We start from the raw sequence: 17259 nt of genomic DNA, 5'->3' as shown, positions 1-17259 counted from the left end.
AATATGTAGGAGAACATAATTATATAGATTTGTGTTGCACTATCTTTGTGAACAGGAACAACCCTAGGCTTAGACACAGAGGATTTGGATACTCTATGTGAAGAATTGTTTGAAGTAAGGGCTAAGTGGCGGACTATAGGTCTGAAGCTGAGGTTGACTCCTGGTACCCTGGATGCAATCGAACAGGGGAAAATCAATCCATCTGATCGATTAGAGGCAGTCCTGCTCCATTGGCTACGGGTGACAAGAGGAGCCTCATGGAAACAAGTGATTGATGCTCTACGGTCAGCTCAGGTTGGTGAAATACAGTTAGCAGAGAAGTTGGAGCTGAAATACTGTCCTCCAGGTAATTTTATATATTTATATATACCGGTAGAGTTATTACTGTTAACTCCCCTCCCCCCTCTCATAGAAACTGGCCGCAGGGAGAAAAGGAAATATAGAAGCGATGATGAACAGCAACTGACAAATGATATCAAAACCATTGAGAAGAAGTTTGCTAACCTGCAAACAGCAACGAGAGAATCTTTGAAGAAGAGTGAGACTGTTGACTTGCTTTCCCTGGTAGCCCTCCTCACATCGTATCGATCGTCCCGTGCTGTGATTGATAAGGAGAGTAACATGCTGCTCGCTGACCAGCAGGGTGATCTCAGAAGGGCTGCTAGTGTTGACGAAATCTTCATCATTATCTCTCCATTTTTGTCATTCCTTGATTTTGAGATTCTAGAAGACGTGATTGCAGCTCATGGAGCTGACAGCGATCGACATAATTTGGCTACGTATTTCACTGAGCTCAAAGATTTTCTCAACACATGGAAAGTAGTGAAGCCTTGCAAGATCAGCCGATTGGATGATGGTAAAACTCGAATGAAACTTTGCTTCAAGCTTGACACTGATTCTCTTTCAATTTATCGTGACCTAAAGGCTGCTATTGCTAGGATTCTTAAAGTACCTGTCTACGCTTTACACTTGCATTCAATCGAGGATGGTTCCATTCAGCTTATTTTTTTCTTCCTAGGGATAGTACAATTATCATTTCACCAGTGTGATCAAATTGCACAAATAATTCCTTCTGTGCTAAAGGTGTCATTAATTCATGGATCAACAAGTGAAATCATCTTTGAGGTATGTTGAGATTGTGACTCCTATATTATTTCCCTAGCTTTGCTCATTCAGAGAGAGGATCAGAATCCATCTCCTCCTCATCGCGGTGTCTCTGTAGCGGGTACAACTGTTCAGAGCAAAATTGTTGTCGGTGCGGGTGGTTTTAATGTGGAAGAGTTAGGGGGAAAGACAATCCAAGAAAGCCACGACAAAAAGTGGTATCAGCGATTATTTTCTTGGAGAACATCACAAAGAGCAGTGAGTGTCGATAATAGCATGAGTAAAAAAGAGTACCTGCACCTGGACATATCAGAGTATTTATCGCTTTATTATGGTTAGTATGCCTTCTTAAATAGGGAGAAGAGGCTGAATCCAAGACTACACCATCACCAGGGGAAACAGTTGAGCCCACAGTGACAAGTGTAACAGAGGAGAGTAGTGAGTCACCTACACGGGGGAAAAGGTGGTACCAACGATTCTTTCCAAGGCATTCATCAAGAAGATATAGTCAGGAACGGATGGTTAGTTTTTTCTAAAAATGCACCGTACAGTAATCGCTCATTATAGAAACTAGTATACTAGCTGTCACCTCACGGCATTGGTGAACACTGCAAAACTACAACTATAATATTAGTATTCGTTATAGTTAAACAATGGCCTCGAGTGGTATATTTGATTTACACGCGAGAGTAATCTGATAAACCACGAGGCGCAGCCGAGTTGGTTTATCTGATTACTCGAGCGTGTAAAGCAAATATACCACGAGAGGCCATAGTTTAACTGGCTTGTACTATGTTTAGAACTGTACTACTATGTTTAGCTACTTCCTGTCATGCTTCTTCAATGAATATGCTTATAACTACTGTTTGACGTCACTGTTGCTATAGCTATGCAATGAATTTGCTATCTTTTTAAAAAGCGATGGCTGATTCAAGCAAGCGTCTATGATTCAAGCAAGCAATTGTGAAGGCTGTGTTTCTGCATCTTTATAGAAGGCGCTTCAAGAAAGTACACTGGTGCTACTTGTCTACAAAGAGTGCAAATGTACCCGAAAATATCATTCCACAAGCCTACTGTACTGGCCCAGTGCAGTGCAGTCTCTTTAGTCTGAGAAACACTTGGCAATCTGGACCCATGCTCCTGGTCCCATGCAGCAATGTAATAAGCAGGTTGTGACAACCAATGTTGAAAGTTGAAAAAAAGCAACACAAACAAACCAGTATCGTTCGGTTCACGGAGTTCTTCCAAATTTGCCTCCTTTTTGGAACTATTCATCGCTCGAACTCGGCTCTTTTTATGTTGACTAAAATCATTAGTAGTCTGTTTTGTATTGGAGTCTCTCTATATAGCTCTAATATTGCTAATATTGATTGAATTGAGTAGTGTGTCATTGTTTTAATTGAAACAGTGTGTCAATTTTGTTGCAAAGGTGGGATACTGTATTCAGTTCTAGCTGTACATGTAGTTTGACCACAAGCCATGGTATATGGCTGTTATACACTAGGGTATAACAGCCATATACCATGGCTGTGGTCAGACAGGTTGTATAAGTAGTATAAACTACAACTGAAGCCTTTGATCTTTGGTGCAACCATAGTACAATCTACTATATACATACTCGATAAACAATGTTATATGAAACCAGAGGAGGAACGCCAGGGTCAATAGGGTCACGTTTAATGAAAGATTAAACATTCTTGTTCTGGGTTCCTGACCGAGCGATTTTCATTAAGTTAGGTGTCGCTCAAGCTGCCGTGTTTTGATTAGCTTTGTCTGGGAATAGCTTTGCTCTATATACCGATGCAGTAGCCACAGGAATAGACACAGCTCTACTCATAGTACCATTAGCACCTAGGCTTGAAAATTGTCACCGTTCACATTTCTACTGTGTTTTGCAATGTATAATTATTTCATAAAAACCCTAACTCTAACACTGACACCTCAGAAAAAAGAGTACCACCTGGACATAATTATCATTGTAGTTGTCACAACTTTTTCTTTATTATGGTTAGTATGCCTTCTTATATAGGGAGAGGAGGATGAATCCAAGACTACACCATCACCAGGGAGAACGTTTGATCCCATAGTGAAAAGTGTAACTGAGGAGGTAAGCAAGTCGGGTATTCTTGTAAGATTTATGTATGGTACATGTAGTACGATCCTACCTAGCAGGTCATGGTATTTTGTTACGTAACTGTATATATTGAGTTCTTGGCCTGGAAAGGAAAAAACGCTTCAAATTGCCCTCTAGAATGTGTGTGTGTGTAGACTGCTACAGCTGACATAAACTGCATGCATAGGGAGAGGAGGATGAATCCAAGACTACACCATCACCAGGGAGAACGTTTGATTCCACAGTGACAAGTGTAACAGAGGAGAGTAGTGAGTCACCTCATGATCATGAGGAGGTAAGCGAGTCAGGTACTTGTAAGATTTATGTATGGCACATGTAGTACAATCCTACCTTTAGGGTAATTTGTTACGCAACTGTATATTGAAATTTTTGGCCAGGAAAGGAAAAACGCTTCGTGTCGCCCTCTAGAATGTGTGTGTGTGTGTGTGTAGACTGCTACAGCTGACATAAACTGCATGCATCAGTGGATCCTTGCAGCTCTCTTCTCACTCTTGAAGCTACTAATAGCTAGCGTTCTAGTGCAGAGCTAACTACTAAGTAGAATAACAACACTCGGTGAACAAGTTTTGCTACGCACTCTTCTGAAAAGGCTGCAATGGTATTCCAAGTAAGCAAATTAAACTAGGCATAACTCAAGAGCGAAGCATTATTTGCAAATCCACGAATTAAAATGGATACCATAGTTCAGACCATAAATGTACGGCTCTTACGCACCGAGGCATAATAAGTATGTATTAAAGTAGCGTACTAGCTATACAGTCTCCTCACAGTACATTTGTGACCACTAATGACCAACAGGTGAAGCTTGTTCGATATCATGAGCCAATACTACCACGTCTTGGACGGCTACCTACAATACTACTACCTACACTACCACCTACACTACCACCTACAATACCACTACCTAAAATACTACGACGACATACAAAATCACTACCTATAATATCACAGGTATATTCTTGTGTGATTCATGTATGTCACCATTGGTAATACAATTGTCCCTAGAGCCATGGTGTGTTTTATCACGCTAAAAAAGATATCTGATATGATAAAGATGATAACTTGAGTTCACCAATACAAAATTGACTACCGTATAGCGGATAATTTTCTTTGGAGAAAAATTCTGAGCAAGTTGACCTCTACGAACATTTTACCAATTGCAACATAGGCGTGGTTTACCGAAACGCATGCAATACAGTGCATGTAATGAAGCAAACGAATTTTTTACCCCACGAAAAATACCCGCTATACGGTACAAGTATGAAGTAACATACGAGCTACACGTACAGTACATATATTGGTAACTACTGATCACTGCATGATTTACATTCTATCAACAGAGCCTTGATATTGATTTTGAAGTGCCTGAAACTGTGCACTGCTCTCCTGACAGCTCATATTCAGGACATTCAGAGGTATTGTTGTAAAATTTTCATTTACGTATATATGACACCAGTGGTCGTACCTAGGTCCATAGGGTCAAATAAGGGGTACCACTATTAAAATATATTTGTGGTGAGTTTGACCTTCATAAAGTTGTCATAACTTTGTCATACTTCAAAGTTTCATATACCATTGGATTCCTTGTTAAAAAGCGCTTCTATCTAAAACTCCAACCAGCTAAAAGTTAGCATTTTCCATGCAGAAGTCCCAGGAATACTTGTCCACCACATAAAGCATAAATGAAGCCATAATTGACCACATAACTTCCGGGGTCGAACTCAACGCAAATAGACTTTACATACTGATGTATATATGTACCTGATTTTGTAATTATGCCTCGAGGCGTAGCCGCACAAGAGATACGGTAAAATTGACTGTGTGGCTTAACGGCGATTGCAATGTGACGAAAAATAACAGCTTCTATAGGCTTCTAGCCATGCACGTTCCCTTGGAGTTTGATTCGTGGATTAGCAAACTGGCTAGTTTTACTCAGCTGTTGCAGTCTCTTCAAAATCTTTTGTAGCACTATCTGTTCGCGCACACTTTCTATTCGAGTTAGCCTTGCACTAAAGGCTAGCTGTTTGTTAGCTACAAGAGTCAGAAAGAGCTGCAAAGCTGCATGTATGTACACTGCCGAACGAAGAAGCAACATTTATAAACTCTGACCTCATTGCAGATCCACCCCCTTTTTTAATTACTGTATAGCAGGTTATTTTTGTATATTTCATATTGAATTGCATCATACGAATTAAAATACAAAAGGTCGTTTGTACAAAAATTTGCACCAACGAAATTTACCCGGCATACAGTATTCGTTGACAGGAAATGCAAAATACTTATTAAAACTTCCACATTGTAGATACATGCCTGGAACATCATTGATTAATTAATGAAAGTACCGCGGGTGCTTATGCCTCGGAGGTTTCAAAGCTACATAACATAAAGCTACTTGCTAATAGCTTTTATACACACAACATTCTCCGCTTGGGGTCTGTATCATAGCAACTGGGTGGGGTTTAACTACCATAAACTCCCGCATTCCTCATAAACTCTCTTGCGCCGCCTTGAGGGCGCACTGATTTGTTACTAGATCTACACAGCGCTATAGACACTTGTTGACAAGGGCAAGACAGATGGTAGCTGCAAGAGAGCTGCAAGGCTCTGCTTGCAGCCATTAATTTTAGACTTGAACTTTTGGCATCGATCGTTTTTAACAACAATCATGGTGGATCATTACCCACTCTTTGAGTTTGCATTCAATCATCATATATAATGAGTGTATAAAAGCTTTTAGTAGCTTTATGTTATGTAGCTTTGGCATCTCCACCGAGGCATCAGCACCTGCGGTATTTTCATTAAGATCTGTGACAATGATAGTTACTAGTTCACCAATACAAACCAGGAATGTACACTCCTGATAAAACTAAATACAAGTACGTAAGTAGCGTACTAGCTATACAGTCTCCTCACAGTACATTTGTGATCACTAATGACCAACAGGTGAAGCCTGTTCCATATCAAGAGCCACGTATTAGAGGTCTAGCTATCTCTTCACACAGTACATTGCATGGTAACCACTGATGACTAGGCTTGAAAATTGTCGCCGTTCGCATTTTTACTGCATGTGTTTTTGCAATGTAATGTATATTTCATAAAAACCCTAACTCTAACACTGACACCTCAGAAAAAAGAGTACCACCTGGACATATCATTGTATTTGTCACAACTTTTTCTTTATTATGGTTAGTATCCCTTCTTATATAGGGAGAAGAGGATGAACCCAAGACTACACCATCACCAGGGGAAACAGTTGAGCCCACAGTGAAAAGGGAGGTAAGCAAGTCAGGTATTCTTGTAAGATTTATGTATGGTACATGTAGTATGATCCTACCTAGCAGGTCATGGTATTTTGTTACGTAACGGTATATTGGTGATTGACCACTAATTATGATATCTAATATGATGATCAATACAAAATTGACTACCGTTTAGCGGGTAATTTCGTGGACAGGCTGACCTCTACAAAAATTTTACCCGCGGAAACATAGGCGTGGCTTGCCGAAACGCATGCAATACAGTGCATGTAATGAAGCAAATTTATCCCACAAAAATTACACGCTATATCGGTATTCTTGTAAAACTTTTCATGACGTATATGACACCAGTGGTCGTACCTAAGTCCATAAGGTCAAATCCCTGAAGGGTTTCATCTAGGATTAAATGTTTGGGGGGAAGGTTTGGGCACGCGGAAACACGACGTAAAATGTTTGATCACACCCTCTATTACATCACAGTAGATGAGTTACATATTGCACATCATAGACAGTACTAATGTGATGATATCAAGGGCGTATAAAAGAAGAGAGGGCATGCAACTCCACTATATCAGTACACGTAGCTAGTAGAGTTTAAACATGGGCGGAGGAATGTGTGCATTTGCATGAAGTGCTAAAAATAGAAATTTCTATTTTTAGCATTTCATGCACAGTCATGCACATTCATCCGCCCACGTTTGAACTCTGCTCATATGGAGTTGCATGCCCTCTCTTCTTTTATACGCCCTTGATGATATGTCATAATTCTACAAAATTTGGGAGGGGGGAAGGTTACCCCTGCCCCCCCCCCCCATTAGATGAAACTCTGAAGGGATACACTATTACATACTGATGTATATGTAGCTGATTTTGTAATTATGCCTCGCGTAGCCGCACGAGAGATATTAAATTTGACTGTGTGTCTGTTTCAGTTGTAACTGCTCAACGGTTGCAATACGACGAAAAATAACAGCTTCTATAGGCTTCTAGCCACGTTCTCTTGGATTTTGATTCGTGGATTAGCAAACTAAAGCTTCTTTCTCGAGTTATGACTAGTTTTACTCACAGTGAAAGCTGTTGCAGTCTCTTCAGAATCTTTTGTAGCACTATCTGTTCGCACAAACTTTCTTATGAGTTAGCCTTGCACTAAAGCGCTAGCTGTTTGTTAGCTACAAGAGTCAGAAAAGAGCTGCAAAGCTGCATGTATGTACACTGCCAGAAGCAACATTAATTTTGTGAACTCTGACCTCATTGCAGATTCACCCCCTTTTTTAATTACTGTATAGCAGGTTATTTTCGTATATTTCATATTGAAGTGCATCATACGAAAAGAAATTATTTAGATTCAACTTCACTATCCGAGCTGTACGAATATACAAAGGGTCGTTCGTACGAAAATTTGCAGCAACCAAAATTACCCGCCATACAGTATTCGTTGACAGGAAATTAATGCAAAATACTTATTAAAGCTTCCACATTGTAGATCTACATGCTTCTATCCTGGAACATCGTTGATTAATTAATGAAAACACCGCAGGTACTGATGCCTCGGAGGTTTCATAACATAAAGCTACTTGCTAATAGCTTTTATACAAACATTATGATGATTGAGCATTTAATGAAATGCTTTTAGAGGCCATTCCACGAAATATAAATGCCTCGAAAATTTCGCGCTATACGGATACATTATACAAAGCAAACTTCTTCTATAATTAATACCCATTATACCTGATGCTTTTTTAGCAAAGGCGAGAGGCATTAGCACAGCGCAGCTTACATCACTCATTGCTTTACGTCTCCAAACAGTACATTGGTGATCACTGATTGCGTTCTACCCACAGATGATTGATCTCCCTCTTTATCATCCTTCTTACCCAAGGCGGCTGCCATTATCAACACAGGTATGACACCATACGATCGTACCTATAGGGTCAATGAAGACAAGTGTACTACAATATAATTATACACACTGCTTACTGCCCTCCCACACAGTACATTGATCTTTGATTTACATTATCAACAGAGCCTTGATATTGAAGTTTTACCTGGTACGTATAATACGTATACACGCTACTCTCCTACACAAGTAGACTACTGCCCTACTCATGTATATATAGGTTAAGGCTGTTTTTTTCTTGAAATTGAAGAAAACATGTACTATAAAAAACTACAATTTTTTGCAAAATGTATTGTAAACATGAATACCTTTTATCTGATAACATTATTACCATGGTTACTATCTTGGTATGTGCGTTAACTGTGACCAAACATGACTTACGTTAACAATAGTTTTGAATATGCTGCCTCCAATACCAAGTTGTAGAAAACTATGTTGGTATCAGAAGAAAGCTCTTATAATTAGTGAGATATACTAGAAACAATCCGGATATTTGGTATGAACTCATTCTAGCTCTGATTACAGCAAATTTATTGAAAAAAATGCTCAAAAAATGCTCAAATTTATGATTTGTATGCCTACTGTACAAAATACTAACGTGATAGCAGCCCTAAATATCCACTTGGTTTCTATTGTACTGTGGTAAGAGCTTTCTTTTGATACTAAGATTGTACCATGAAAGTGATTATTGGAGGCAGTGTTACCTCGGTGGAGATGCATAACATAAAGCTACAGTGCCTGTAACCTAGAGAGTAGAATACCACAAATTTGTGAGTAGTTGTACTTAAGTGTATCTTGAGATTGGAACATTTCTAAGAAATGATGCTGATGCCATTGTGTAGGTGAATGAATAAGCTACAAACATATTCAAAAATATTTCTCTAAAAAATTGTTATAGTGGTGAAAACGGGGATGATTGTAAAAAAATGTGTGTAATATCAATCTCTGGAAGTAAAGTGTTTCAAAAGATAAACAATTTATTATACAATACATGTGTAAAAAAATTAGACCTTAGCCGAAAACTTTACTTGAAATCTCTCCCTAAGCGAAAAGGCACCCAAAAACACACATAATGGAGTATGAAACAGCGTGTGTACTTATGTAAACGATTTTAATCCATGCATATGTTAGCTCAACTATCCACTGATGTTATGCCAGAGTTCCAGACCTTAGCCAACAACGGTTGGTGTTTTTTCTCCCTAAGCTTTTGTTCACTATAAGAATGTGTTGCTGTTGTAAAAGCAAGCCATGGAAATATTTTTGGATATGTTGAAGCTAGCATTCACCTACATTTTTAATGTCAAGATATTCACATTTATGGACCAAATTCACACATGTGTGGTACGTATGATATCTAGGTTACAGGCACTGTACTAATAGCTTTTATACACATAATAAACATTTTTGCATTAATTAGCTGCATGCAAACTCAAAGAGTAGGTAAGGATCGACCGTGATTGTTGTTAAAAACGATCGGTGCCAAAAGTTCAAGTCTAAAATTAATGGCTGCAAGGCTCTCTCTTCTCACTCTTGCAGCTACCAATAGCTAGCGTTCTAGTGCAGAGCTAACTACTAAGTAGAGTAGCAACACTCGGTAAACAAGTTTGACTACGTACTCTTCTGAAAAGGCTGCAATGGCATTCCAAGTAAGCAAACTAGGCATAACTCGAGAATGAAGCATTATTTTGCAAATCCACAAATTAAAATCCAAGAAAACATGACTAGAAACTCTTCTTGCACTTTATTGATCCTTGAGCAGCTGTAGCAGTCTACACACAGACACACAAACACACTACCGTATATCTCGCTTGCACCATGCAGGCATAACAAGTATGTATTGAAGTAGTCTTAGACGTCTACCTACAATACCACTACCTATATATATTCTTGTGTGATTCATGTACATGTATTTCACCAGTGGTAATACCTAGGGTCATGGTGTTTTATCAGTGATCGACCACTAATTAAGCTGTGACAATGATAGTTACATACTAGTTCACCAATACCAATTAGATACAAGAATGTAAGTAGCGTACTAGCTATACAGTCTCCTCACAGTACCTTGTGACCACCGATGATGTTACTGTATTTTGTTGGTAGAATGTAAATCAGATCATTTAAATGCTATAGTGAAGCTATATAGTGACATCGCGTAGGGTCATGCATGGTATTTTATGTTGGTGATGGACCACGATTAAGAAATTGTAATTACTAATTAGGTTCACAAAATTACGAGTATATGTAGTAAAATACTAGCTAGAGTACATTAATTGGTGAACACTGATCTCTGATTTACATTCTACCAACAGAATCTAGTGCCTCGACTGGGTTCACGATTGACACTCCTTCTGTTTCAGATAGTCTACCTTATTGTTACTATTATAAAACGGGTACTAATTTTAGCGAATTTGTAATTATATACGGTAACGCTAAATTAAGTACTCGCTATATAATAGCATTGAAAAAAATTCGAACAAATTTTTTTACTTTTTTTTCTTTTTTCTGTTGTGTACTTTTGAGAGTATGCTAAGCAAGCTAGCCCGCCAAAATTAGTACCTTGAAAACAGAGAAAAATCTAAAAACGCTAAAATTACTACACGTCTATAATAGTGACATTAATTAAGGTACCACAGGTATTCTTTGTATGACACCAATTATAATACGAGGGTCATGGTATTTGTTAACTGTACATCGGTGATTGAAGATGAGTTCACCAATACCAATTAATAGACTAATACACAAATACGTAGTAGCGTACTAGCTGTCTCCTCACAGTACATTGCATTGTAACTACTGATGACATTCTATACCCCTTATATTTTCTGTTGGTGATCTACCACTAATTTTTCATAAAAATGCTGATTAAGACATTGTTAGGTTCACTTAACACCACAAATATAGTATTAGACTACGAGTAGTAAAATACGTACTAGCTGGAGTACATTGATCTCTGATTTACATTCTACCAACAGGATCCAGATAATACACCTCCTCCAGTGCCTCCAGTGTCTCGAATGATATCACAATCGATCCCTTCTGTTTCACCACATGTACAGGTATCTACCTGTGGTGAAACAGAAGGGATCGATTGTGATATCATTCATGTCGTATTGTATGACACCAATGGTAATACAAGGGTCATGCTATTTGTTAATTGTACATCGTGATTGACCGCTAATTAAGATCTCTGACAACAATCATGACTTAAGGTCACCAGTTGACACAAATAGACTACAAGTGTATATGTAGTAGAATACTAGCTGGAGTACATTAATTGGTGATCTCTGATTTCTAATTTCTACCAACAGAGTTTGCGGCCTCGACTGAGTTCGTCTCATTGGAGTTTGCCTCGACGGAATTCACCGACCTTTTCATCACAGATAATACCAATGGTAATACGAGGGTCATGCTATTTGTTAATTGTACATCGTGATTGACCACTAATTAAGATATCTGACGACGATCATGACAATACAAGTATATATGTAGTAGCGTACTAGCTAGCTATCTCCTCACACAGTACATTGCATTTTTACTGCATGTGTTTTGCAATGTATATTTCATAAAAACCCTAACTCTAACACTGACACCTCAGAAAAAAGAGTACCACCTGGACATATCATTATATTTGTCACAACTTTTTCTTTGTTATGGTTAGTATGCCTTCTTATAAATAGGGAGAGGAGGATGAACCCAAGACTACACCATCACCAGGGGAAACAGTTGACTCCACAGTGACAAGTGTAACTGAGGAGAGTAGTGAGTCATCTACACAAGGTGGTACGAAAGAGGTATGTTGAGATTGTGACTCGTATATTATTTTTCCTAACTTTGCTCATTCAGAGAGAGTATCAGTATCCATCTCCTACTCACATCAAGTCAAAGTCATTTCCACCAGTTATGACCAGACAAGAGTATAGAAAAAGAAAGGGAAGTCAGAGAGCGTCACGCAGAGCAGTAAGTGATTACTATAATAGTATGCAGTATAAAATTCATTCAAGTAAATAAGTACTATCTGGCTCTTATATTGTTTTGTCACAAAAATATTTTATATGCCTTCAATACAAAATTGACTACCGTTTAGCGGGTAATTTCGTGGGCAGGCTGACCTCTACAAAAATTTTACCCGTGGAAACATGGCGTGGCTTGCCGAAACGCATGCAATACAGTGCATGTAATGAAGCAAATTTATCCCACAAAAATTACCCGCTATATCGGTATTCTTGTAAAACTTTCATGACGTATATATGACACCAGTGGTCGTACCTAAGTCCATAAGGTCAAATCCCTGAAGGGTTTCATCTAGGATTAAATGTTTGGGGGGAAGGTTTGGGCATGCGGAAACACGACGTGAAATGTTTGACCACACTCCCTATTACATCACAGTAGATGAGTTACATATTGCACATCATAGACAGTACTAATGTGATGATATCAAGGGCGTATAAAAGAAGAGAGGGCATGCAACTCCACTATATCAGTACACGTAGCTAGTAGAGTTTAAACATGGGCGGAGGAATGTGTGCATTTGCATGAAGTGCTAAAAATAGAAATTTCTATTTTTAGCATTTCATGCACAGTCATGCACATTCATCCGCCCACGTTTGAACTCTGCTCATATGGAGTTGCATGCCCTCTCTTCTTTTATACGCCCTTGATGATATGTCATAATTCTACAAAATTTGGGAGGGGGGAAGGTTACCCCTGCCCCCCCCCCCAATAGATGAAACTCTGAAGGGATACACTATTACATACTGATGTATATGTAGCTGATTTTGTAATATGCCTCAAGGCGTAGCCGCACGAGGGATATTAAATTTGACTGTGTGTCTGTTTCAGCTGTAACTGCTCAACGGTTGCAATGCGACGAAAAATAACAGCTTCTCTAGGCTTCTAGCCACGTTCTCTTGGATTGTGATTCGTGGATTAGCAAACTACAGCTTCTTTCTCGAGTTATGGCTAGTTTTACTCACAGTGAAAGCTGTTGCAGTCTCTTCAGAATCTTTTGTAGCACTATCTGTTCGCACAAACTTTCTATTTGAGTTATTAGCCTTGCACTAAAGCGCTAGCTGTTTGTTAGCTACAAGAGTCGGAAAAGAGCTGCAAAGCTGCATGTATGTACACTGCCAGAAGCAACATTAATTTTGTGAACTCCGACCTCATTGCAGATTCACCCCCTTTTTTAATTACTGTATAGCAGGTTATTTTCGTATATTTCATATTGAAGTGCATCATACGAAAAGATAGATTCAACTTCACTATCCGAGCTGTACGAATATTAAAGGGTCGTTTGTACGAAAATTTGCACGAACGAAAATTACCCACCATACAGTATTCGTTGACAGGAAATTAATGCAAAATACTTATTAAAACTTCTACATTGTAGATCTACATGCTTCTATCCTGGAACATCATTGATTAATTAATGAAAACACCGCGGGTACTGATGCCTCGGAGGTTTCATAACATAAAGCTATACTTGCTAATAGCTTTTATACAAACATTATGATGATTGTTTGTTTTAAAGGAAAACATTTTGTCGTGCAGTCCATTAAGCCATATATAGACTTCTGTTTCATTAAGCTCCTCTTCTAATAACTGCATATGTGTGTGCGTTCATTGTCAACAATTGCACAACATTAATTTCGTATAGCGTGAAATTTTCGAGGGACTTAATTTTTGCTGATTTCGTGGGTTAGCAATCCTACACGAAAATTAAGTCCACGAAAATTGTTCTTAGAATAATCTGCTATAATGTGCAAATATTTAAAGGCGTGGCTTCCGGTAAGCAATCATTTCGCGAACATTGCTAAACACGGGCAAACCCACTGCCAATCCTATGTAAACCCCCTGATACTAGCTGCATGTCACCTCACATTGGTGAACACTGCAAAACTACAACTATAATATTTATAGTATTCTCTACTACATACTCGATAAACATTATATGAAACCAGAAGAGGAACGCCAGGGTCAATAGGGTCACGTTTAATTGAAGGATTAAACATTCTTTGTTCTAGGTTCTTGACATTTGCTGCATATAGCAGCTTAGCGCTTCTGTTCTTTATTAGCCCGCTTGGGAAGCTTACTATACCTAGATCTATCCAGTGCAGTAAGCCAGTACATCAAAATTTATACCCTAGCCACGAAAGGCTAATTTTCCAATCTTGTGGTTTCGAAGAATGTAATAAAAGGTCTGGATCTCTTCTCTCAAGCTGATTCCTCTGGGGCGCGATAGCTCAACCGATTCCTCTTGTGATTATAAAGAGGATTAAGCTAGTGGTAGTGTATAAACCCAGGGGCGCGAGGGTATACTCAGTTTTAAGTTTTAATTAATGACTTTTTGACCCTGGCATTCCTCCTCTGATATGAAAGAAGGGGTCAGTGAAACTCACTTGGCATTTGATACACTGCATGTGTCCTATCAGGATTCGTTGGTGGAATGTAAATCAGAGATCAGTGTCCACCAATATGCTGTGAGGTGACAGCTAGCTATATATTGTACTCTAGATACAGGGGGGGGCTGGGGCTTGCTACCGATTCCCCCCTGGGATTAGGCCATAACACGATGCCTGTGACACACCATAGATAGAAGAGTAAGAGGGATTGGTAACGGAAGCAGTTCACGTGATCATTTTACATTGAATCTGCAGTAAAACCTCGAAAACTATCCGTGTTACGCCCTATAAACGAGGCTATTTTGCCGGGTAACTCGCTCAAAATAAGAAAGTTGTGTTTTCTCGAGACATAATCTTTTTCAGCAATATATAACACGCCCAGTCTGTGAGCCACGTGTTGTACTTGCTAATGACTGACCACACCCAGTAAAAAGGGACATTCCAGTAAAGTTTTAGGCGAACAGCTGCTATTTATAGTCTTGTATTGCTAAAACGTGTAAGCATGCTGGTTATAACTGCTAAAATAGGCATAGACCTTTAAATATGAGTGAGTTGCACAGACTGAGCATATATGCTTGTGGTATATTATACACTGTGTGTAGAAATAGGCCATCAGCTTGGCCTAACCGGAACACGCCCATCTACAGCTTTAGCTTGTTGACACAGCCTCGATTAAACCGCGGGTAAAGCGGGTGTTACACGAGGGTACTTTCGTTACCAATCCCTCTTCCTCTTCTATCTATGCACACCAACTAAGCAAAGATCTTGTTATTATTCATAACAACCTCTCCACAATTCACTATCTGTAGTAAAGGGGGAGATTCCAGCGATTTTCATTAAGTTAGGTGTCGCTCAAGCTGCCGTGTTTTGATTAGCTTCGTCTGGGAATAGCTTTGCTCTATATACCGATGCAGTAGCCACAGGAATAGACACAGCTCTACTCATATAGCACCATTAAGCACCTAGGCTTGAAAATTGTCGCCGTTTACATTTCTACTGTGTTTTGCTATGTATATTTCATAAAAACCCTAACTCTAACACTGACACCTCAGAAAAAAGAGTACCACCTTGACATATCATTGTATTTGTCACAACTTTTTCTTTATTATGGTTAGTATGCCTTCTTATATAGGGAGAAGAGGAGGAATTAACGAGTCAGGTATTCTTGTAATATTTATGTATGGTACATGTAGTACGATCCTACCTAGCGGGTATTTTGTTACGTAACTGTATATTGGTGATTGACCATGGATATCTGTTATGATGATCAATACAAAATTGGCTACCGTTTCGTGGGTAATTTCGTGGACAGGCTGACCTCTACAAAAATTTTACCCGCGGAAACATAGGCGTGGCTTGCCGAAACGCATGCAATACAGTGCATGTAATGAAGCAAATTTATCCCACAAAAATTACACGCTATATCGGTATTCTTGTAAAACTTTTCATGACGTATATGACACCAGTGGTCGTACCTAAGTCCATAAGGTCAAATCCCTGAAGGGTTTCATCTAGGATTAAATGTTTGGGGGGAAGGTTTGGGCACGCGGAAACACGACGTAAAATGTTTGATCACACCCTCTATTACATCACAGTAGATGAGTTACATATTGCACATCATAGACAGTACTAATGTGATGATATCAAGGGCGTATAAAAGAAGAGAGGGCAAGCAACTCCACTATATCAGTACACGTAGCTAGTAGAGTTTAAACGTGGGCGGAGGAATGTGTGCATTTGCATGAAGTGCTAAAAATAGAAATTTCTATTTTTAGCATTTCATGCACAGTCATGCACATTCATCCGCCCACGTTTGAACTCTGCTCATATGGAGTTGCATGCCCTCTCTTCTTTTATACCCCCTTGATGATATGTCATTATTCTACAAAATTTGGGAGGGGGGGAAGGTTACCCCCTGCCCCCCCCCCCCCCCTTAGAGGAAACTCTGAAGGGATACACTATTACATACTGATGTATATGTAGCTGATTTTGTAATTATGCCTCGAGGCGTAGCCGCACAAGGGATACGGTAAATTTGACTGTGTGTCTGTTCCAGCTGTAACTGCTCAACAGTTGCAATCCAACGAAAAATAACAGCTTCTATAGGCTTCTAGCCACGTTCTCTTGGATTTTGATTTGTGGATTAGCAAACTAAAGCTTCTTTCTCGAGTTATGGCTAGTTTTACTCACAGTGAAAGCTGTTGCAGTCTCTTTAGAATCTTTTGTAGCACTATCTGTTCACACAAACTTTCTTATGAGTTAGCCTTGCACTAAAGCGCTAGCTGTTTGTTAGCTACAAGAGTCAGAAAAGAGCTGCAAAGCTGCATGTATGTACACTGCCAGAAGCAACATTAATTTTGTGAACTCTGACCTCATTGCAAATTCACCCCCTTTTTTAATTACTGTATAGCAGGTTATTTTCGTATGTTTCATATTGAAGTGCATCATACGAAAAGATAGATTATTTTA

At 39.1% G+C, this 17259-nt stretch overlaps 1 protein-coding gene across 1 annotated transcript in view; it reads left to right on the top strand.

The window, feature by feature from the left end:
- Positions 1-17259, top strand: part of LOC135334565 (uncharacterized) — a 43377-nt gene that overhangs the window by 24063 nt on the left and 2055 nt on the right. The window contains exons 4-16 of the mRNA XM_064529788.1: positions 56-346; positions 413-1125; positions 1177-1362; positions 1461-1625; positions 3134-3211; positions 3405-3512; positions 4037-4189; positions 4579-4653; positions 6446-6514; positions 8337-8396; positions 11701-11784; positions 12070-12183; positions 12236-12349. Coding sequence (XP_064385858.1) covers positions 56-346; positions 413-1125; positions 1177-1362; positions 1461-1625; positions 3134-3211; positions 3405-3512; positions 4037-4189; positions 4579-4653; positions 6446-6514; positions 8337-8396; positions 11701-11784; positions 12070-12183; positions 12236-12349 — 2210 coding nt within the window. The remainder of the gene's footprint in view (positions 1-55; positions 347-412; positions 1126-1176; positions 1363-1460; positions 1626-3133; positions 3212-3404; positions 3513-4036; positions 4190-4578; positions 4654-6445; positions 6515-8336; positions 8397-11700; positions 11785-12069; positions 12184-12235; positions 12350-17259) is intronic.

The sequence above is a fragment of the Halichondria panicea genome, chromosome 4 (assembly GCF_963675165.1).
Source record: "Halichondria panicea chromosome 4, odHalPani1.1, whole genome shotgun sequence".
Taxonomy (NCBI): Eukaryota; Metazoa; Porifera; class Demospongiae; order Suberitida; family Halichondriidae; genus Halichondria; species Halichondria panicea.
The sequence above is the reverse complement of the archived record's forward strand: the minus strand, read 5'-3'. Positions and strand labels throughout refer to the sequence as shown.